Source organism: Balaenoptera acutorostrata, chromosome 6 (genome assembly GCF_949987535.1).
Source record: "Balaenoptera acutorostrata chromosome 6, mBalAcu1.1, whole genome shotgun sequence".
NCBI classification, from domain to species: Eukaryota; Metazoa; Chordata; class Mammalia; order Artiodactyla; family Balaenopteridae; genus Balaenoptera; species Balaenoptera acutorostrata.
Window position 1 is genome coordinate 104,876,462 of NC_080069.1, and position 22,739 is coordinate 104,899,200.

The following is a 22,739-nucleotide window of genomic DNA, read 5'->3' on the forward strand; positions in this document are numbered from 1 at the left end:
GGGCTGATCCTCCAGTTCCAATCTAACTCAGCCCCTGAGTGCTGGAACAGATGATTCCAATTTTATGAAAGTAAATCCATTCCGACCTAAGCCCCTTTCACTGTCTAGTCCCTCTGCCTGGGAGCGCTTCTGGAGATTTTTTTTTTTTTTTTTTTTTGCTTCTGGAGATTTTGCCCCTGCTTTCCTGCCTCCAGTCCTCCTAGGGCTACCACTGCTCTAAGGCCACACCCATTGAAGGGGCCCTATGTTCCCCAAGGACCTTAACCCCTTCTTCTCCCCCTGCTCTCCCCAGTCTCTTTTCCCTCCACACAAAATCACCTTCTGTTTTATGTGTTCTTACCATACGGTTTAATAGCCCTCCGCTGCTTCAGCCCTTAGAATAACAACAAAAACTTCTAGCCACAATGTCTATGGTGACTCATTTCCATCTCCATCCCCAGATGAGGGCAACACTGTTACGAGGACTTCACCCTTCCACTGGGATGCACTAGAAACTTCTTTTCATGCCAGGAACACTGCACCCCCTTAGCCAAAGAATCTTACACAATTTTCATCCTGAAAACTTGCTACAAGTATATTTACAGATCCTTACATGTATAATAAAACTTTTATTAGCCCCTAGGGTATGCCATACACCCAAGCTAAGCACTTTGCAGATAAGAGCCCATTTAATTCTTGAAGCAGCTCTCAGGGATAGATACTATTATCGCCCGCATTTTAGAGATGAGGAAACTGAGGCACTAAATAATCTGACCAAGTTCCCATAACTGTAAGTGGTGTAGATCTGGGGCTGAAGCTGTAGGCACTGAGAGAAGGGAAGGATTCTCTTCTCTTTGTATAGCTGTCGCTTAGAGGGGCCTCGGGGTTGAGGTGTCTGAGCCCCAACATGCAGCAGGATGTAGTGATGTGTTTCTTTAGCATTTTGTTCTTACAAGTGTCCAGTTTCTGAACTCAGAATACCCTCTGTCACCCGAGGCCTGGCCCCTTCTCCCTTTGGCTGAGTTCTCTCCTCAGCCCTCTGCCAAGACCTCCTAAAGTGGAGGTTGGGGGCTGGGGAGCTGCACTCTCCCTGTATACCCAGGCAGACTGGTCTGGATCCCCCGCAGAGGGTTCTTTCTGGCTTTAGATTCCTTTATCAAATCCTAAGAAAAAAAGCCCCAAGACAGCTCAGGTGTTATTAGCAGTACTTCTTTCTGGGGATGGGTTTTTCATCCATGTGCTTATTTGCACATTCTATTTTCTTCAGTAAAGATGCATTACTTTTTTCAATACTAGTTTAAAATTTTTTTTCAAATTAAGAAAACTTGGATGTAAATACTTTGGGGAAATCAGCCTAACACAGATGTTCCACCTTTGGCCTTGATATGCAGTTTTAAAAGTATGAATCATATTACCACAAGTCAAACTGCCTGAGTTCCAATCACACTACTACCAAATAGTAACTGTGACTCCCCCTGGCAAGATCCTAAATCCTCATAAAAATGGGGATCATAGTAGTACTTTCCTTGTACTATTAGCAGACTCTTAGCAATTGCAGCCACTTTCTGAGCTCCAGATACTGTTTTGTGTTTTAACTCATTTAATCCTCAGCACAAGTCTGTGAGGCTGTTACCCACGTAATGCCCGTTTTGCAGGTGAGACACTGGAGGGTACTCAGCCAGTAAGCAGCTAAATGGGATTTGAGCTCACACAGTCTGACACCAGAACCTAGCTTTAAGCAACTTGTTTAAAGTTGCCTGTCAAAAGGAGCTGTTGTATTACATTATGGAATGCTTGTAAAGCGCTTAGCAAAATCCTGGCACTTAATAAGTGCTCAATTAATAGTGCTCACAATCACTTACAATCACATTAATATTTTGTGTTTTATGTTTATTATAAAACAAACACACACAAAACACGATTTTATTCAGCAAAAAATCTAAAAGACTGCTGAAGCGGGCGGGGTCTGTCCCGGGGTGGGGGCGGGGTGTGGGTGGACGCCCACCCAGCTGCGAGAGCCCGGCGGGAGGAAGAGCCGCGGCCAGCGTGCCAGGCGCTCGGGGTGGGGGGGGCCTGGGGGCGGGGTCAGGGAGGCCCCGCCCAGCCGCCACCTGCGACAGGTGGAGCGCGCGGCGCCGGGCGCTCGGCCATGTCAGTGGAGAGTGCGGGGCAGGGACCGTGGCCCGGGCCGGAGCCGGGGCCGGGGCCGGGGTCCGAGCCGGGGCCACTCTGCCCCGAACACGGCCAGGCTCTGAGGTGGTTCTGCTGCTCTGAACAACGGCCCGTGTGCGCCGCCTGCGCGGGACTGGGCGGCCGCTGCCGGGGGCACCGCATCCGCCGGGCCGAGGAGCGCGCGGAAGAGCTGCGGGTGAGCGGACGTGGGAGCTGGTAGGCGGCGGGCTCCGGAAGAGGGGGCGCCGGCGGGGAGGCGCTGGTCCGGGAGTCCAGGCTCCGCAGTGGCACTGGCTGTAGAACGAGGCGGTTAAGGGTGTGGCTTCTGGAGTCAGGCTGACCTGAGTTCGATTCCCACCTCCATCAGGTCCTCCCTGTGAGTCTCGTCATCTCTGAGCCTCAGTGTCCTCATTTGTAGTTTGGGGGCATTTATTAGAGTTTTTGTGCGATGGGGCCGGCCTTGGGCAATAACGGGCTCCACTGCTCCAGTTGCCCGGGACAAGGTGTGCCTCAGCTTCCGCCCCGTTAGTAACTTGATAAAACTCGGCCCCTCCTCGCTCCTTAGCCCCTCGACTCAAAGCCCCTCCCCTCATCCACTCTTCAGGCTTCCTGGTGAGGTGGTTTCTTTTCCCTTTCAGGATTGGCCTGGACTGTACTTCAAGCCGATTTCACTTGGGTAAACGGAGCGGGCGGGGAGGATATCGGGAGGTTCCTACTGGAACCCTTCACGTAGGGTTTCTTTCTCCCCACCTCCACTTCCAGCTTGGCTCCAAGCTAGCCACTTTCCTGTCACCAGCCTCCCCTGAGATTGGAGAGTCAAGACACCATGGGGCTTCCTGCCTCCTTCCACCCCAGCTGTGGTCCCTGGGGGTTTCCTTGCAATTTGATTAACCTGCTTGATTCTCCCAACCTCTCCCTGGAGTTCTGCCCAGCTGTGAGGCCAGAGGGCTCAGACTGGACAGTAATAAACATACCTGACATGGTGCTGGGACGAAGGATTCAGTTATTCAACGGCACCTGAAGGCTCCTGGTTGGTCCTACTTGTCACCACTTTCCCCATAGTGATGATGAAAATAAGCTTGGATAATGTGGTATAATGAACTTGCACAATGGATAGAGACTTTGCAAGTTCCAAAGCACTTAAATATCCGTTGTCTCATTCCAACCAGACCTTTGAAGCGGTGGCCCTACATTTTACAGATGGGGGAACGGAGGCCCAGAGAGGGGAGTAACTTTTTCAAGGTTCCCAACGTTCAGGGGCTGGACCAGGGGAGTCACTGACTAGGCCAGAGAAAACCACCTCTGCTTCAGTGGTTGGAGGGAGGAAGTGATGCTAATGGGAGTGAGAATTTAATAAAACCTTAAAAAAAAAAAGTTTCCATCGAGGCTGAATCTGAGTGGTAGAAGGAGTGAAGGCTGGGCCAGGGTGGCAGGCCTGCTGCTTGTTTTGGAATGCACTCTGCCCCAGAGCAGGGCGCCTTCCCTGAACCCTGCTGAGGCCCTTAGCATATTCATCTTCTTTTCCTGGAGGGAGATGTGTCTTGCCCTCTCTCCCTCCAATTCTGAGTAGACTGTGGCTTTTCTGCAGGCTTCCCCTGTCCCTCCAGCCAGCAAAGAAATTTTGCCCCAGGGCAAGATTGTTACTGAACTGGGCAAAATCAGCCCCATTTCAACAACCTGTCTCTTACCTTCTGGATACCTGCCCTGTAGCTTTTCAGAAGCTTGTCTCAGTTCCCTCAATCCTACGGTGTGTGGTGACCACAGCTTCCTTCCAGTCGACTCAGTTCTTTAACTGTGTATTTGGACCGGTGAAGTGTAAGACTGATTCCTAATTGTGGTTGGAAGGATTTACAAGAGCTGCCTAGAAGAGACAGCTGAGTCGCCCTTTGGCAGATGGAACTGGGGCAAAGCTCTCAGGGGAAATGGTGCAGGAACTGCTGCTTGGAAGGGCTCCAGTTGTTACCTGGAGAAATGGAGTAGCAAAGCAGGGGCCTGGCCGTGTCTCCTTGGGCAAGTCACTTCTTTGTGAGCCTCAGATTCTTCATTTCTAAAACTCTCCCCTGCTGTCATGGCCGATGCTCACAGCTTCGGGATCTGTGAGCTGCTGAAACTCTTGTGACCAAGGAAGTGGGTGTTCATTCATTCAACAAATATTTATTCAGGGCCTTCCATGTATAGGAACTCTCTTCCAGGTAGTAGGACATAGAGAACAAGTCAAAGTCATGGTGCTTATGTGCCTGAGGTGGGGGAGGCAGATACCAAAAAAAAGGTAAACAGACCCATGATATACAGTCAGAGAGTTAAAACGCAAGGGAGAAAAATAAGCTAAGTAAGGGAATGGGGTGTGGGGATGGTCAGAGAAGGCTTCTGAAGAGGTAACATGGAGTCGGGGAGCAAGACATATATGGGAGAAGACTGCTGGAGACAGAAGAAACAACAGGTGCAAAGGCACTGAGGTCAGGACAAGTTTGGTGTGTTTATGCAACGGTAAGAAGGCCAGTGTGGGGAGTGGTAGGAGGTGACATTGGCGAGATATGCAGATATGCAGAGTCCCGTCAGGTAGGGCCTTGTTGGCTAAGTTCTCACTGTGGGTGTATTGGAAAGCCATTGGAGGGTTTTGAGCTGGGATGAGACTTGATCTGATTTCCTTAACAAAGGTGGCAGTGGCTAATGGGCAAGGGTGGGTGGGAGGTGGTCAAGAATAAAAGCCCAGTTAGGAGACTCTAACAGCTGTTCCTGTGAGAGATAAAGGTGATCTGGGTGGAACAGCAGAAGTAGAGGAGACCAGAAGTGGCCAGAGGAGAGAGAGAATAATAAAGGGCCACCAGATTTAAGGATAAAGAGGGAAGTGGGGCCACAAAAGGGGATGATGGACAGTGAAAAGTGCTAAGACTAATGTATTGGTGACTCCATCTAAGCTGAAGAATTGTTGGAATGGAGATTCTAGGGTACGTGATCTAGAAGGATGGGAAGTGGTGGGCAGGGTGCAGGATCCTTGAAATGAAGATTTTGGAAGTTGTATAGTTTTCAATAATGATGAGATCTGAGATAATGACCGTGGAAGTGGGTGGCTGAGGTGGGGTAAAAGGAAAAAAGTCACTGGAATGGAGTGAATGGACCAGTGTGGATCAAGACACCATGGATGTCATTTGTGTTGCAGAACAAGATTGTGGACCAGTGTGAGAGGCTGCAGTTACAGAGTGCTACCATCACCAAGTATGTGGCTGACGTCCTGCCAGGGAAGAACCAGAGAGCTGTGGTAGGTAATTCTTCTGCTTTCACCCCTCCTCTGGGCCCCCTCCTAGGATAAGACCTCAGCCTTAGGGGCTTGGACCAGTCTATGGTCCCTTCCCAACCTCACAGACTCGTTGTGCTGTTAGCAAAGTTGGATGCCCAGGAAGAATGGTTTCCCCTCTCTCTGAGCCTTGGTTTTGCCATCTGGGCAGAGTGGATTATTCCCAGCACATATTTGGTGCAAAGACTCCGATAGAAGATGACTTTCTTCAGGTAAAGGATCAGGAAGGGTAGCATTCATTATCATCTTAATTATTTTGTGCTCAGCCCCAGTATTATAAAATAACCTATGGATTTTACATTGCATATTCTTTTTTTTTTTTATAAATTTATTTATTTATTTTTGGCTGTGTTGGGTCTTCGTTATTGTTGGAGGGCTTTCTCTAGTTGCGGCGAGCGGGGGCCACTCTTCATCGCGGTGCGCGGGCCTCTCACTATTGCAGCCTCTCGTTGTGGAGCACAGGCTTCAGACGCGCAGGCTCAGTAGTTGTGGCTCACGGGCCCAGTTGCTCCGCGGCATGTGGGATCTTCCCAGACCAGGGCTCGAACCCGTGTCCCTTGCATTGGCAGGCAGATTCTCAACCACTGTGCCACCAGGGAAGCCCTACATTGCATATTCTTTATGACAATCTTATGCAGTAGATGGGAGTAACATCCCTGTTTACAGATGGGGAAATGGGTCCCCTAGAGGTTAAATGACTCACAGCCTCCTGCCAGAGTCAGTTCTATGAGCTGGGTCTTCTGACGCTCAGCAGGTGATCCCTCGGCAACACCTCACTGCGGATCCTTTATTCAGTTGACTCATTGCCACTGCTGCATCTTTACTCTCAAGTATGCCCTTCAAGGGCAGGGGCTATGAATTTCTTCCTGCACATCCCCTCCCTCATTCCCCCAAAGTACATGGGGCAGGCTTGGCACTACTTTAGTATTGGGTTGGCCAAAAAATTCGTTCAGGTTTTGCCATACCATCTTATGGAAAAACCCGAACAAACTTTTTGGCCAACCTAATTTAAAAAATAAATGATTTTGATTGCAAGGAACAGAACCCAGTTGAACTGGCATAAGCGAAACAGAGAATTTCTTGGCCTGATACAAGAGTCTTTCAGAACCTGAAGGGGACTAGAACCAGGAACGAGCAAGCTGCTAGAAGTCTAGGCAGCTATTCTGTGTACATCTCTGCTTCTCTCTATATGATGATTTCTCCCTCTCTCACTCTCTTTTTCCTCAGCCTTTTAATTTTCTTGTCTTAAATGCACTGGCTAAGACCTCAGTACAGTGTCAAATAGAAGCTTTTGTCGGGGAATACTTACAACATTTTGCCATTTATTTAATTATTTAACAAATCTCTGTGAGCACCTACCACACACCAAGCACTGTTGGTCTATGTGCTAGAGATTCCACAGTGAACAAAACATACGAAAATTCCTGTTTTCATGAAGCCTACATTCTAGTCAGGGGAGAGGGCTAATAACAAATAAAATATATGCTATATCAAAAGGTGATAAGTGCTATGGAGAAATATAACAAGAAGTGGGATTGGTCATGTTGAGGATGGGGGTTGTAACTGCATATGCTGTGATCAGGAATCCTAGTTAAGAAGATTGATATTTGCACAGAATTTACGGGAGGTGAGGGAATGGACCATATATCTGGGGGAAGAGTGTTCCAAAAAGGGGGAAAGGCAAGTGCAAAAGCCCTGAGGTGGGGGTGTACCTGGCAAGTTGGAGTAGCAGTCAGGAGGCCTGTGAGATTGAAGCAGAGTGAACAAGTGAGAAGGCAAAGGAGATGAAATTAGAGAGGCGAGCAGTGCAGGGAGCTGGGTAGAATCCTCACCGGTCAAAAACCTGGGTAAAAGGCTGGGACTTTGCCTTTTATTTGGGGAAGGTGGGAAGTCATTAGAAATAAGACAGTATGACTTAAGATTTAAAAGGAGGGCTCTGGCTGCTTTGTTGAGAAGTGACCATAGGCAGCAAAGGTGAAAGCAGGGAGACCAATTAAGAAGCTGTTGCAGTAATCCAGGTGAGAGACATGAGTGGTTTGGACCTGAGTGATGGTGGTAGGAATGGTTAGAAGTAGTATATATATATATGTGTGTGTGTGTTTTTATTTTTTTCTTTTTTGAAGGAAGAAACCTCAGGATTTGCAGATACATTGGATGTAGGCCATGAGAGAAAGGGAGGAGGGGTCAGGATAACTCTTACTCTTTTTGATTTGAACAACTGGAGGGGTGGAGCAGCCATTTAACAAGGTGGGGAAGGACTGCGTGTAGAGTGATGGTTGGTGGAGGAGGAGATTAGGAGTTCAGTTGTATATGTGTTAGGTTGGAGATGCCTATTAGACATCCAAGTGAAGATGTTGAATAGGTAGCTGGATATATGAGTTGGGAGAGGGCTGGGCTGGAGACATAAATTTGAGATTCATCAGTGTACAAGTGAGTGTATAAAGTGAAAGCCATGGGAAAGGATGAGATCACTAAGTAAATAAGTGCAGATAGAAAAAAAGCAGGGGAACTTCCCTGGTGGTCCAGTGGTTAAGAATCTGCCTTCCAATGCAAGGGACACGGGTTCGACCCCTGGTCAGGGAACTAAGATCCCACATGCCACAGGGCAACTAAGCCTGTGTGCCACAACTAGGGAGCCTGTGTGCCACAACTACTGAGCCCACGTGCCACAACTAAGACCTGACACAGCCAAATAAATAAATAAAAAGTGGAAACAACTTAAAAAAAAAAAAAAAAAGCAGGGGTCCAAGGACTGAGCTCTAGGGCACTTCAACCTTTAACCATTGAGAAGATAGGAACAGGCAAAGTAGACCAAGAAGGAGCAATCAATGAGCTAGGAGTAAAATAAGAGTGTTGTGTCCCACAGTAGGTTTCAAGGAGGTGGGGGAGATCATTGGTGTCAAGTGTTGCAGAGAGATCAAGTCAGGTGAGAAATGAGAATGGACTATTTAGTAACATGCTCATCACTGGAGATCCTGGCAAGAGAAGTTTTGTAGAGCATTGCCTTGAAAGTTTGATTAGCATGGGTATCAGAGAGGATAGGAGAAGAGCAATTTGGGATAGTTGGCCTAGATGACTCTTGAGGAACTTTGCTGTAGAAGGGAGCTGAGAAATGGGATGATAGTGGAGGGGGATGTGGGATCAAGAGGGTTATATGTTTGCTTTGTTTTTAAGATGGGGGAAATTACTCTGTGTGTGTATGCTGATAGGAATTGTCCAGTAGACAGGGGAAAATTAATGATGCAGGAGAAGGGGGATAATCTGGTATAGCAAAGGGGCTGGGATCTAGTAAATAAGTGAAAGGGTTGGCCGTAGGTAAGAGCACGGGCAGTTTACCCACAGAAATAGGGAAGACAGAATGTATGGACACAGGTGCAGGTAGATGGGTGGATGATGGGCAGAGCTCATTGAAGTTCTCTTTTGATTGCTTCTATTTTCGTTATTATTTTCTCTTTATAATTTTTTTCCTTCAATTTTTTAGGGGTTTACTCTGTTGTTTGTTAACTTCCTGCGTTGAACACAGTCTATTGATTTGAGTCTTTTTTCATTTTCAAAGTGAGCATTTAAGCTATATATTTCCTTCTAGATTGACAGAGGGACATTCCACAATTTTGATATAGTATTTTCAGTTTCATTCAGTTATAAGTATTTTAAAATCTCCATTATGACTTTCTTGTTTTGCTATGTTATTAGATTTTTTATTATTTTATTAATTATTTATGCTTTAAAATTTCCAAATGTGTGGTTTTTTTGTTTTTGTTTTTGTTTTACTGATTTCTAACTTAACTGCATTGTGATGTGTATGATAGCAGTTGTTTGAAATTTGTTGAGACTTGCTTCATGCCCTAAAGGATGGTCAATTTAGGTGAACGTTTCACATTCACTTGAAAAAATGTGTAGGATTCCAAATATGTCTATTAATTAAGCTTATTAATAGGTTCAAATCTTCTCTATATTTACTAATTTTTATTGCCAGATTTATTGATTACTGTCAAAGGGCATTTATATTTTCATACTATGCTGTGAACTTGTCTATTTTTCTTTATAATTCTGTCAATTCTTTTTATATTTTGGTGATATTTATTAAATGTGTATATTTAGATTTGTTATATATTCCTGGTAAAACATCCCTTTTATCACTTTGTAGTGACCTTTTATGGTCAGGAATTCTTTTTGTCTTAAAAACTATTTTGTCCTTTATTCGTTACTAGGCTAACAAGTGTTTTCCAGATATATTGCTTTCTTTCCTTTTACTTTCAACTTCTTATGTTCTTATGTTTTAGGTGTGTGTCTTAAAACTGGATTTTGTTTCCTTTTTTAAAGAAGTCCAGTCTGATAATCCCTACATTTTCTATGTAGTCCACTTTTTCTATGCTTTTTTTCTTCCTTTCCTCCCTTCTATTGAGTTAATCAACCCCTCCTCCCTCCTTTTTTCCCTGTGCTAGCTTGAAAGTTATACCTTCTATTTACAGTCTATTTTTGGTCCCCTTAAGATTTTAACACAAATAAATACTCAATGTCTAAAATGAATCAACCCAAATGATACAAGTACCATAAGAATGCTTTCAGTCAATAACCCCTCAGGTCTTACATGTTGTTGTCCAATATTTTAGTTAAAGTACATCTTTTAATAATTCCCTCATTCATAGGAAGTTTTCCATTTTCATTTATTTATTTATCTATTTATTTATTAATTTATTTAGGCTGCGCCGGGTCTTTAGTTGCGGCATGTGGGATCCTCATTGCAGCATGCGGGATCCTTTGTTGCAGCACGTGGAATCTTTAGTTGCGGCATGCGGGCTCATAGTTGCTACATGCGGGCTTCCCAGTTGTGGCATGTGGACTCCTTAGTTGCGGCATGCATGCGGGATCTAGTTCCCCGACCAGGGATCGAACCCAGGCCCCCTGCACTGGGAGCGTGGAGTCTTCCCCACTGGACCACCTGGGAAGTCCCAGAAGTTTTCCATTTTTGATCAGAGAGGTCTTTATTGTGCTCTAATTGTTGTATGATGGTTTAGATGAGTATAAGATTCTAAAGTAAATCACAAACCCTATTCAGGGCAGCTAGTTGAGTACTCAGCTCTTGATTACACTGGTTTTCAGTTTCCTCTCTGCTTTTGGACTCCAGGGGATTTCCTTTCCCGAGCTGCCAGAGTAGCTTCACTTTTTTTTTTTTTAATTTTATTTATTTATTTATTTATTTATTTATTTATTTATTTATTGGCTGCATTGGGTCTTCGTTGCTGTGCGCAGGCTTTCTCTAGTTGCGGCAAGCGGGGCTACTCTTCATTGCGGTGCATGGGCTTCTCACTGCGGTGGCTTCTTTTGTTGCAGAGCACAGGCTCTAGGCGCACAGGATTCAGTAGTTGTGGCTTGCAGGCTCAGTAGTTGTGGCTCGTGGGCTCTAGAGCTCAGGCTCAGTAGTTGTGGCACATGGACTTAGTTGCTTCATGGCATGTGGGATCTTCCTGGACCAGGGATCAAACCCGTGTCCCCTGCATTCGCAGGCGGATTCTTAACCACTGCGCCACCAGGGAAGCCGTAGCTTCACTTTTAAAAGAATGTTTTGGGCTATTTTTCCAGCACTTCTGTGTTTTGTTCTGGGAGGGATTTTAGTTTATTTAGGCATATCTTTGGTGAGCAAAGGTTTCTTTTTTCTCTGCTATTTTTTTCTGGGAATGACTCAAGAAACATGTTGAAATTGACTGCAGCCTTCTTGTCCGGGAGTATCTGATGCATATTGGGTCTGTCCTTGATCCTGATCACAAAGTACAAATGTGGCTGCAGAGACGCACCCATGGGAAAGGCATTGAAGTGGGATAGAGAGAAGAGCAATACCTAATATAATCAAATATTTATGTGCTGGGCCTTGTTCTATTTACTTTATATGTATTACCTCATTTAATCCTCACAATAGCCTTATGAGGTTGGTACTAATATGATCCTCATTTGACATATTAGAAAACTGAAGCACAGGGAAGGTAAGTAATACGCTCAACGTTCCACAGATAGTAAGTGGAACAGCTAAGATTTAAACCCAGGCACTGTTTCTACAGCCTAATTTCCTAACCACTGCGTTATGTTGCCTCAAAAGAACACTGGAGTTGGAGTCTGAATCTCTGGGTTCACTTGGCCATTCACTCAGCCACTCTCTCTTCTCCATTGGGCAAATTGTGGGTCTCAGTTTCTTCTGAAGCAGGTCTTCAGGGGCAGGGAGTGAGGAGAGCTGCTGGCTACCTGTGACTTTCTGGCATGAAGGAAACAGTTCTGCTCTCACTTGTCTGGCAAGAGTGCAGGAGCTTCATGCAACAATGCCTTTGAGGAGGATTGGTTACCAGATGGCATTGGTATAGGGGAATAGTGTTGGACTGAGAGTCAACAGAACTGGGTTCTAGCCCCTGCTCTGCCATTGACTTGGCATGTGAGCACTACCAAGAGATTTTTTACTAGTTGGAAGAAACTTTCCCATTCAGTCATTCAGTAAATATTTGAGCACCTACTCTGTGCTAGATGCTGTGCTACCTGCTAGGGGACACATGTTAACTTCATTGATTTAGAATTGATTTCAGCCCTCCTGCATGGAAGGTGAGAATTCTATCATGGAAGCAGTTAGAATGAACAGATTTGGGAAGTAATGAGCTTTTTGTCCTCAGCCATGGTCAAAATATTAACTGGACTACTGTTGGTGTGCATCCTGTTGATGGAGAAGACTTTTTAGTCCTTTCTGCTCTGCAATTCTATGATTCTCTGACCTTGGTCTCTTGACCTTGGGATTCCCAACTGTGAAAAGCAGGTGATTCCAGCTGATCTGTTAAGTCCTGCCCAGCTCTTTCATTCTGTCATCTTAGCTCCATGAGATATGGCCTGGATGTCTGGATCTCAAAGTTCTTTACCCTAAACCACATTTGGGAAATCTTAGGGCTCGGATGGTTTAAGCACTGTTTAAGCACTGCCCTTACTGTACCCATGGCAGACATTGCTAGTCAATCTCAGCACTCCTTCCGGCTGAGCCCAAGCCCTCCTAATCTTGACTGGGGCTCTGCCAGGACCCAACTCCTCGTTTTATCTTTTGTCAGAGCACAGCCAGTGCAGCACGGGAACTGGTCATCCAGCGGCTGGGTCTGGTGAGGAGTCTGTGTGAGAGCGAGGAGCAGAGGCTGCTGGAACAGGTGCATGGTGAAGAGGAGCGGGCCCATCAGAGTATACTGACGCAGCGAGTCCACTGGGCCGAGGCACTGCAGAAGCTCGACACCATCCGCACCAGCCTGGTGGACATGCTCACCCATCTGGATGACCTCCAGCTGATTGTAAGTCAGGCAAGGGTGAAGACACAGCCAGTTGGCCAGACTCCCCCAAGGTCTGAAAACATTGAGAATGTTTATTGGTAGGAAGTAGGTGGAAAGTGATAATTTGGAGAATGTTTATTGGTAGGAGGTAGGTGGAAAATGATTAATTTGGAAAAGGGATGAGACAGGGCAATAAAACTATATGGATTTTTTTTTTTTTGCACTTGGTAATTATTCTTTCAATAGTGAGCAGATATTTACTGAGTGCTTACTGTATGCTAAGCATTGTGCTGTGGGGTGGAGGTATAGGATACAGCTGTCAGCAACTCACAGCCTATGGAAGAGACAAATGTATAAAACTGATAATTAGGATATGGAGGGATACGTGCTATGGTAGAGGGCACTACTGGGATCTGGGGCCCCTGCAGTCCAGCCTTGAGGAAGTGGTAGTCAGGGAAGGCTTCCTGAATTAAGCAACTTAGAAGCTGATGCCTGAAAGACAAGAGTCACAGCTTTATTAAAGGAAGTGGGGAGGAGGAAAGAGACCAGAAGCTTGAAGAGAGAACACTGCACTGACAAGGGGTCCACTGCAAATACAGAGCTCCTCCTCACTACTAACACCCAGAAATTACCATGGCCAATATGCTGGTACATATCCTTTCAAAGTATTTTATATAGATATGCAGGTACCTGCAGTTCTAAGGTGACAGTGCACCATCTGAGTAGGTGCGTCAAGCAGAGAAATGAGAATGTGGAACAACCGAGCTGTCCCGCTGCAGTTCAAGGGGGGGCGGTTTCCGTGACTGTCCCAGATTGTGCATTCATTTCGTTACACAGCTTCCATGTGCCGAGCACATTCTACCCCAAACGTTGGGACAGTCACAGCAGAAGATTCAGAAAGAGTCCTAACCGTTGAGTCGGTGACAGGCTTGGTGGGGGATGAAATGTTGAGTTAATATGTGATTGTCCTGAAGTGTAGCTGAGGGAAACCCAGGATGCCACGGGACACAGGGGACAGAGGGGTTCATTGATGGGGGAGGTATGTGAAGAAGCATCCATAAAGTTTTGTGCGGGGTCTTAAAGAAGGAGTAGACGTTTGTATTCTAGAGTTTCTGTGCACGTGGAGCCCTCCATGCAAGTTGATTATATTTAAGTCTTGATGACTGCCTGCTGGGTTTCTGGTGCCAAGCCTGACTCTGCTTTCTTTTCTCACAGCAGAAGGAGCAGGAGATTTTTGAGAGGTGAGTATGGGCCCCAGTATTTGCTTGGGCAGTCACGGAAACCATGGCCTTAGGCCTCTACTTAGTACATTGCCGTCAGGCCCCGCTGCTCCTGGGAGGAAGCTCATGGCGGGCAGCTGAGTACCTTCCCTGAAGCCAGGCTCAATGGACAAGGGTCTTCCTGCCCCTAGCTTGGAGAGCTGCTTTAGACCCATGTGGAAGGGCAATGAAATAAATAATGAGTCAGAGGCTTGCCATGGGCTTTCTTTCTTTCTTTCTTTCTTTCTTTCTTTCTTTATGGCTGTGTTGGGTCTTCGTTTCTGTGCGAGGGCTTTCTCTAGTTGCGGCAAGCGGGGGCCACCCTTCATCGCGGTGCGCGGGCCTCTCACTATCGCGGCCTCTCCCGTTGCGGAGCAGAGGCTCCAGACGCGCAGGCTCAGTAATTGTGGCTCACGGGCCTAGTTGCTCCGCGGCATGTGGGATCTTCCCAGACCAGGGCTCGAACCTGTGTCCCCTGCATTAGCAGGCAGATTCTCAACCACTGCGCCACCAGGGAAGCCCTGCCATGGGCTTTCTTAAATATTATCCTATTAAAAAATGTACAGTCACCCTGTGGGAGGGGTTTCCCACCCCCATCTACATTTGAGAATGCTGAGGCTCAAAGAGGGGAAGGGACTTGCCTAAGCCCCATAGCTGGGGCTTGGACCCACACCTGACACCTGACCCAGTACTGTCTTCTCTACCTCACTTCCCCTTTCTCTGATGAAAGAATCTTTGAAATTTAAGTCTGCATTACCACTCAAAACTTCATTTTAATTATGCAATAATAAAAGAATTTCACCAGGCCCTGAGTTCTGAAAGATTCTGAGATCCAAGAGCCTGAGGAAGTGGCCAAGAGGGTGTAATTTTCCAGGCAAAGAAATTAAATTCTTACACTGTGTGTGTGAGATTTCAGAGCTGTACTTGGGGAGCACAGTCCATTCTTCTTTATTTTTATATTTAAGTTCAATAGCAATACATGTGCATGGGAGAAAGAAAAAATTTTTCACCAGTATAAAACCATTTATAATTAAAAATGTCTCCATCACCTCTTCCGAATCCTGTTCCCAAGTGGTGATCAGTTTTTTTTTTTTTTTTAGGCGGCGGGAGAGGTGATCAGTTTTAACAGTTAGATATGTGTCTTGTAGGCTTTCCTATGTTTAGCCATAGGAGAGTGTGTGGGATTTTTTTTTCCTCTTAAAATTTTTTTTTGAAAACGTAGATGGGATCGTTTCATACTTGTTTTATAACTTATCAGGCTATCTATCTTGGAATCTTTCCATATCAGTACATTTATATTTACCTCACTTTTTGGAAAGTCTTTGAACTATTCCACAGTACAGATGTTCCTAAATTTAATTTACTGTCTCCTTACAATCTTTCCATGCTTCTGCTAGTCTTCTCTTTCTCCTTTATCTTCATCATCTTCCTTTAGCAGTCTGTCCTCAATATCAAGCTGATCTGATTTTTGAAAAAATGTTTTATCTTTATTTTTTGTTTTGAAATATTTTAAACTTACAGAAAAGTTGCCAAAATAGTATAATGAACTTAGAAATATTTTATTTATTTATTTATTTATTTATTTATTTATTTATCTATTTATTTTTGGCTGCTTTGGGTCTTCGTTGCTGCACACGGGTTCTCTCTAGTTGCGGTGAGCGGGGGCTACTTTTCGTTGCGGCGCACGGGCTTCTCATTGTGGTGGCTTCTCTTGTTGCGGAGCACGGGCTCTAGGCGCACGGGCTTCAGTAATTGTGTCACGAGGGCTTCAGTAGTTGTGGCTCATGGGCTCTAGAGCGCAGGCTCAGTAGTTGTGGTGCATGGGCTTAGTTGCTCCGCGGCATGTGGGATCTTCCTGGACCAGGGCTCGAACCTGGATCCCCTGCGTTGGCAGGCGGATTCTTAACCACTGCGCCACCAGGGAAGCCCTGAACTTCAAAATATTAATTGATAATATTTGGCCACATTTGCTCTCTCTGTTTCTTATCTGTCTCTTCCTGTCTGTCTGCCTATCTATCTATCTAATGTATATATAAAACAACTTATTCTTTTCTGACCTATTTGAGAGTAAGTTGCAGAAAGCACGACTTTTAATCCCTACATACTTCAATGTGGATCGCCAAAGAACAGACATTCTCTTACATAACCACAGCATACTTATTTATTTATTTAATTTTGGCTGCGCTGCGCAGCTTGTGGGATTTTAGTTCCCCAACCAGGAATTGATCCTGGGCCCTCAGCAGTGAGAGCGCGGAGTCCTAACCACTGGACCACCAGGGAATTCCCCCACGGTGTATTTATTAAATTCAGGAAATCTCATGTTGATGTGATACTATTATCTAATATACAGTCTGTATTCAAATGTTGCCAGTTGTACTAAAAATGTTCTTAACAGTGTTTGGATTTTTTTCCCCCTTATCCATCTGCTCTTTTTAAATCTGTAATTGTGCCTTAACCTTTTATTTTCTAAACACTTTTAAAGAGTCTAAGGACAGTTTTATAGACTGTCTCGCAATTTGAGTTTATTTAATGTTATCTCATGATTAGATTTAGGTTATGCATTTTGAGCAGGAATATTTCATAAGTGATTTGTCCTCAGTCCATCATACCAAGCGACACATAATGTCATTGCCTTGGGTAGAATCTGTAGATTGCCTTGGGTAATATGGTCATTTTAACAATATTAATTCTTACAATCCAAAAACACGGTGTATCTTTCCATCTGTTTGTGTCATCTCCAATTTCTTTCATCAGTGTCTTATAGTTTTCTTAGTACAGGTCTTTTACCTCCTTAGGTAGGTTTATTCCTAGGTGTTTTATTCTTTTTTTTTTTTTTGGTATTTTGTTCTTTTTGATGTGATGGTAAATGGGATTGTTTCCTTAATTTCTCTTTCTGACAGTTCGTTGTTAGTGTATGGAAATGCAACAGATTTCTCTATATTAATTTTGTATCCTGCAACTTTACCAGATTCACTGATGAGCTCTAGTAGTTTTCGGGTGGCATCTTGAGGATTTTCTATGTATAGTATCATGTCATCTGCAAACAGTGACAGTTTTACTTCTTCCTTTCCAATTTGGATTCCTTTTATTTATTTTGTTGTCTGATTGCTGTGTCTAGGACTTAGTTTGCTTGTTTATTCACTTATTTAGTATCAATATAGACTCATTGATTCTTATTTTATTCAGTGCATTATAATCTGTTAGTACTATTATTAATTTTGATCTTCAAAGTCTCCCAGATTTGGCCAGTAGGAGCCCCTTCAGACCAGATCCTGTGTCCTTTTGACAACTCCTCATCATTCTTTGAGTACTTTCTTGCTTTCTGGCACAAGAAGATATCCTAGGCTCAGCGTGTTCTTTTCCTGCCTCAGCCTGGAATCAGCTAATTTCTCCAGTGTCTTGGGTTTTTTTAGTGGGGAATCATATTTAAAAACCAAGATTGAGGCATTAGGTGTGTTCATTGCTCCTGATGCGTCATTGCTTCCAGGCCTTCCCAGTGGACAGCATACAGAGCTAGGGAGTGTGTGTGCATGTAACTTTTTTATTCCTGAGTTTGTATCACAACTTCTAATTCCAGTCAAACACCACATGATTTTTCTTTTTTCCTTTGCCTTCTTTTATTCTGTATCTATGTTGTTCTTCTTTCACAGTGAGAACCTTGGCTCCCAACAACAGCAATATATTTATTCATTTGTTCAGTCCTATGATACATGCAGCATTGTTTCAGAGTTGCTAAACCCATAGTATGATTGACAAACCTACTAGTAGAGCTCAAGACTTGTTTGTAGTCCTTTGTGCCTTTGTGCCTTTAGACTGTGGGTGCATACTCTCAAAGTAGAGTCGGCCCTCCATTTCCATGGGTTCCCCATTCATAGATTCAACCAACCATGGATTTGAATGTTTTCGAATCTGCAGATGGGGAACCTCAGATACAGAGAGCTTGACTATAAGGGACTTGAACACCCCGTGGATTTTAGTATTTGTGGGGGGTCTGGAACCAGTCCCCCCAGGATATGGAGGGATGACCGTACTGTTTTCAAAACCTGTTTGTTGGCCCCCAAGGTTATTTCCACATCCGTGGCTGAGCTCAACCCTGGCCTGCCACGGCAGCAGGTCCCCCTGCACAGACTGGGTATGCTGTTCCTGGCCAGGGCCCTGCTGTGTCCCAGCCCCATTTCACTCCCGCTCCTTTGGGGTCACAAGTTTTCTCTTCTGTACCATGAGGTACCTGGACCAGGTGGTTCTCTAGACTCTAGTGTCTACGATTGGCCTCCGATTTGCTCTGATGATGATTTAGCACGGCAGACACCAGCTCCTATTTCCTCCTCACCTGTTGGCTGGGGCTTCTCCAGAGCCAGCCTCAGTGCTTTGAGAAGATGGCAACAGAGCCTCTCTTGTCCTGACCACAAGGAGCCTTTGTAACCAGAGCCTGCTTTCAGCTTTTCTAGGGCTCTGTTAACCTCGCTCCTCCCAAGCCAGAGCAGTCAGTGTCAGTCTTTAAAAAAAAGAGCTCACATCTATGAGGAGACATGCCCCACCCTCTTCCCCCCCCCCCACCCCGTCCTCTGTTTATGGACAGAGCCACAAAATTTGGGGAAGAGAGTGTGTGCTGTCACTTCTCTGCTGCCTGAGCTCAAAGGCCATCTTTGGGATTAGAGGCAGTGGGAACAAGAGAAGCCACTGCAATGAGAACCCCGCTTTTAATATATTTTCTACTAAAAATCAAGCTGTCAAGACAGGAAGATATTACCGGTTTTGTTATGACAAGAAAACAAGTAAGAATTGTGAATTCACAAAGGATGAAAACACAAGACGTTGATCTCATTATACATACAGTATTACAATAAGCTGATTAGCTGTGGACTATTAAAACATTTAAGACTTCACATACACACATGTACCTTGAAACAAGAAACACAGGACAATTTTAATCTTTGAAATGTCATAACTACCAAGAGAAAGAAGATCACTGATTTGAGTCTAATTGTTTTCCTGGCATACAATCACTATATAGGCCAGGCCTAAGGCATACTGTATATTGTTAAAGACATCTTTAGGCAAATGTAAACATTCTCATTTGGGAGCTTTTTCTCCCTACCCAAACTGGCTTTCTCAGAAGCCAGTTCAGAGGTCTGTGAAGCCCTGTGGCGAACCCTCACTTTGCCCCACACTCCTTCAGATTTTACTTCAAGTCAGGGGAAAGATTATGTTGAATGGTGCCTGGATCCCAGCCTGGGTTTGTTCTGTTTTTGTATGGAGGCAAGAGTTGAATCCAGGTCTTCTTTTTAGCTTGAGTGCTTTCTCTGAATCTCTGTTCTTTCCTGTCAAATGGAATAACAACTGCCTCCCAGGTTATAGCAAAGATCATATGAGATTCTCTATAGAAAACAGCAAGCCAGAGCCTGGCTGCTTAATAAATGGCAGTACTCCCCTCCTAAGCATCTTATGTTCCCAAATCCCTTCCAACAAAACCCAGTCCCCCCTGCGAGCTGAAGAGAGGTAGTTATTGGGAGCAAAGTGCTATGTCTACTTTATGGTTGGGGTGATCACTGATAGTTCCTTCTTGTGTGACCCTTCAGGCCTGTTTGCATTTTAAGAGCAGAGGAATGGCTGTACCTTCTGACCACACCAGTAGATTTTGCTGCAATAGGTTTTGTAGGAAGGCAAGATTTTCTCCACGCAGGTCGGTGGAGCGGAAAGACTGCGGCACAAGAGGCTCAGGTCCTCCTCCCAGCTCTGCTGCTAACTCACCAGAGACACTGGCAAGTTGCTTCCCCCATAGAACACACTGACTACAAGTTCTGATACTGGCAGCAAGTACTTACCTCCCTGTAAACCGTGTGCCTTGCTGGAATTAAGGCTCCAGGGCATAGAGGGAATGCCCACCTTCTCTTTTGGCTCCAACCCCCTTTTGGGGCTCCTATGTGGGGCCTGGCTGCCATTCTTTGTGTCACCCTCATGGGAAGAGGATTTGACTTCTGTCCCCCTCCTGTATTGATCCAGATACATTTCCAGAACCTTCCTAAATCTCTATTTTTTTTTTTTTTCCTGCATAAGGACGGAGGAAGCAGAGGGTATTTTGGATCCCAAGGAGTCGGAAAAGTTAAACTTTAATGAGAAGTGCACTCGCAGCCCACTACTGACCCAACTCTGGGCGACAGCCGTACTCGGGTCCCTCTCAGGTTAGGAGCTGGAGCCTGGCACCAGTTGGAGCAACTGGGCTTCTGTCTGTCTGTCTGTCTGTCTGGGGTTTGCTGCTGGGTCACAGTGGGGACCGGTGCATCTGGGATCTCAGCTTGAGCAACCAATGGTACTGGATGCAGGCTTATCTATGGAGTCAAGGTTCTGGACAGGCCTGGGGCAGCTGCGCCAGGTCCTCCCTGTTTCCAGACCAGCCTGCTCTGTGGTTGGGTCTGGGATAAATCTTCTTCCTGGAAATTACGTCCTCCTTAAGTCCTGCCCTAGTGCAAGAGCTCAGTATTATTTCTTGGAAACCTAGTTTCTCTTTAAGAAGATACAATTGATGGGCAACTGGAGAGCATCTGGAGCGAGAATTGAGCTGCCCGGATTCGTCTCACTTACTAACTTAACATTGATCAGGCCAGCTAACATGGTCTCCTGCCTCCAGGAATTCCCCCTGAGTGGGAGGGTTCTCAAAGCAGGCTTCCGCCAAGCTAGATGGAAGCTTCCACACTGCCCGTTGTGGTATTTTCACAATTCACAGAAAGGTTAGGTTAATGGATTGAATTTTTCTCAGTTTTAATCCTCCCTCCCTGCACGTTATCCCTAAAACGTTAGTACAAGCTATAGCTCATCTTCTCTAGATTCTGGTATCCAATAGTGCCTGATCTGCCAGCAGTTCCATTTAGTTAGTTGTAGGAAACTGCATATCTGATGCTTCCAAGCCTCCAGGAACCATGTCGCTAGGACAAGTCTGATCTGGAAACTGCAGATATGCCCAACTAGAATGCGGTATGATCAGTGTTAGATGCTAAACGTAGGAACAACATGCTGGGTCTTCATTTTGCCCCTGCCACCAGCTTGGTGTGTGACCTCGGGCAACTCGCTTCTCCTCTCTGGGTCTTATATCTATCAAAGTTAACAGATGAGGGTCTTGGACTAATAATAACTACTGTGGTCATGGCCACAACTTATTGAGCACTTATTAATGCTTGGCACTTTACGTGCATCATCTCATTTGATCCTCACCTCCACCCTGTGATAAGTCCTATTCTGATCCCCATTTTACAGATGAGGAATCTGAGGCTCAGAGAGAGTAAATGGCTTATCTGCCAGTGAGTGGTGAGGAAGCGCTTTGCTACGTGGCAGGGCCAGGTTAGGGCTGAGGGTGGGCCTTGGGCAAGTCTGAGAATTCTTTCTGGCAGGCACGGAGGACGTGCGTATCAACGAGAGGACTGTCAGCCCCTTCCTGCAATTGTCAGATGATCAAAGGACCCTGACCTTCAATGCCAAGAAGTCCAAGACCTGTGCAGATGGCCCGGAGCGCTTTGACCACTGGCCCAATGCCCTGGCCACCACTTCCTTCCAGGCTGGGCTGCATGCCTGGGTGGTGAACGTCGAGAACAGTTGTGCCTATAAGGTGGGTGTGGCCTTAGGCCAGCTGCCCCGCAAGGGTTCTGGCAGTGACTCTCGTCTGGGCTACAATGCCTTCTCCTGGGTCTTCTCCCGCTACGACCGGGAGTTCCGTTTCTCACACGATGGGCAGCACGAGCCCCTGGCACTGCTGCGCTGCCCAGCTCAGCTGGGGGTGCTGCTGGACTTGCAGGCACAGGAGCTGCTATTCTACGAGCCAGCCTCGGGCACGGTGCTCCACACCCACCACGCGTCCTTCCCTGGGCCCCTCTTCCCAGTCTTTGCTGTGGCTGACCAGACCATTTCCATCATCCGCTGACCTTTGGCCATGGGGAGACCAGGTCTACCTCCCCACCACCCTTTCAGGCCATGTTTCTACCCAGTGTCTTTTTCCCAGATGTTGCCTGTGCCCAATGGGCAGCTTTTAGGAGGGGTTCTGGGTACAACCATTAAAAGCTGGGCATCTGTGGGGAACCTGCTACTCCCTGGGCCTTGGTTTCCCAAATGCACTGTGCATCTGCCCCTCTGAGGGTGTCTTGTTCACCACTTTATCTCTGGCATCCAGCATGGTACCTGGTGCATAGTGAGCGTGCGATAAATATTTGGCCAGCAAGTGGACGTATGGATGGATGGATGGTGGATGGATGGATGGATGGACAGGTGACTGGATGCATGTGGTAGACTCTTCTGGAGCAGCACTGCCCCCAGTAGATGCCGTTCTCTGGCAGAAAAGCCTGTGGCTGAAGCTCTGTCATCCCCTCAGGTCAGTGTTTCTCAGTCCCTTTCATGACGTGGCATACAGAGGAAATATTTTTCTAGCACAAGGACAACCCGGAAGGGATTTAGAACTCCTGCCAGGCTGCTGTTGGCCAGAGGACTCCGGCCTGTAGGGCTGTGTCCTCCCCCAGGTTTTGCATAGCCCCTGGGAAGACTGAGGGGACCCTGTCTCCAGGTAGCCTGGCTGCGGCACACCCCTCGGCAGTGCTGCCTCGGACTAGCCAGGGCTCCAGCCAGCACCCACCCGTGGCAACAGGGACGAGCTTTTTCCCCAACTGCAGCTGATGCGTGCTCCCAACTAATGCCTTCTCTAACATAATGTGGGGACCAGGGTGAGGCCTTCAAGCCAGAAAGGGCTGAGGGAGCAAGAGGGCCAGC

At 46.1% G+C, this 22,739-nt stretch overlaps 1 protein-coding gene across 1 annotated transcript; it reads left to right on the top strand.

The window, feature by feature from the left end:
* The first annotated feature begins 2,128 nt into the window (after positions 1–2,128).
* BSPRY (B-box and SPRY domain containing) lies at positions 2,129–22,739 on the top strand. Its single transcript, XM_057549164.1, has 6 exons — positions 2,129–2,347; positions 5,312–5,410; positions 12,523–12,753; positions 13,948–13,973; positions 20,049–20,173; positions 21,377–22,739. Exons 1-6 carry the CDS (start codon positions 2,129–2,131, stop codon positions 21,901–21,903), a joined length of 1,227 nt encoding a protein of 408 aa, XP_057405147.1. The 3' UTR covers positions 21,904–22,739.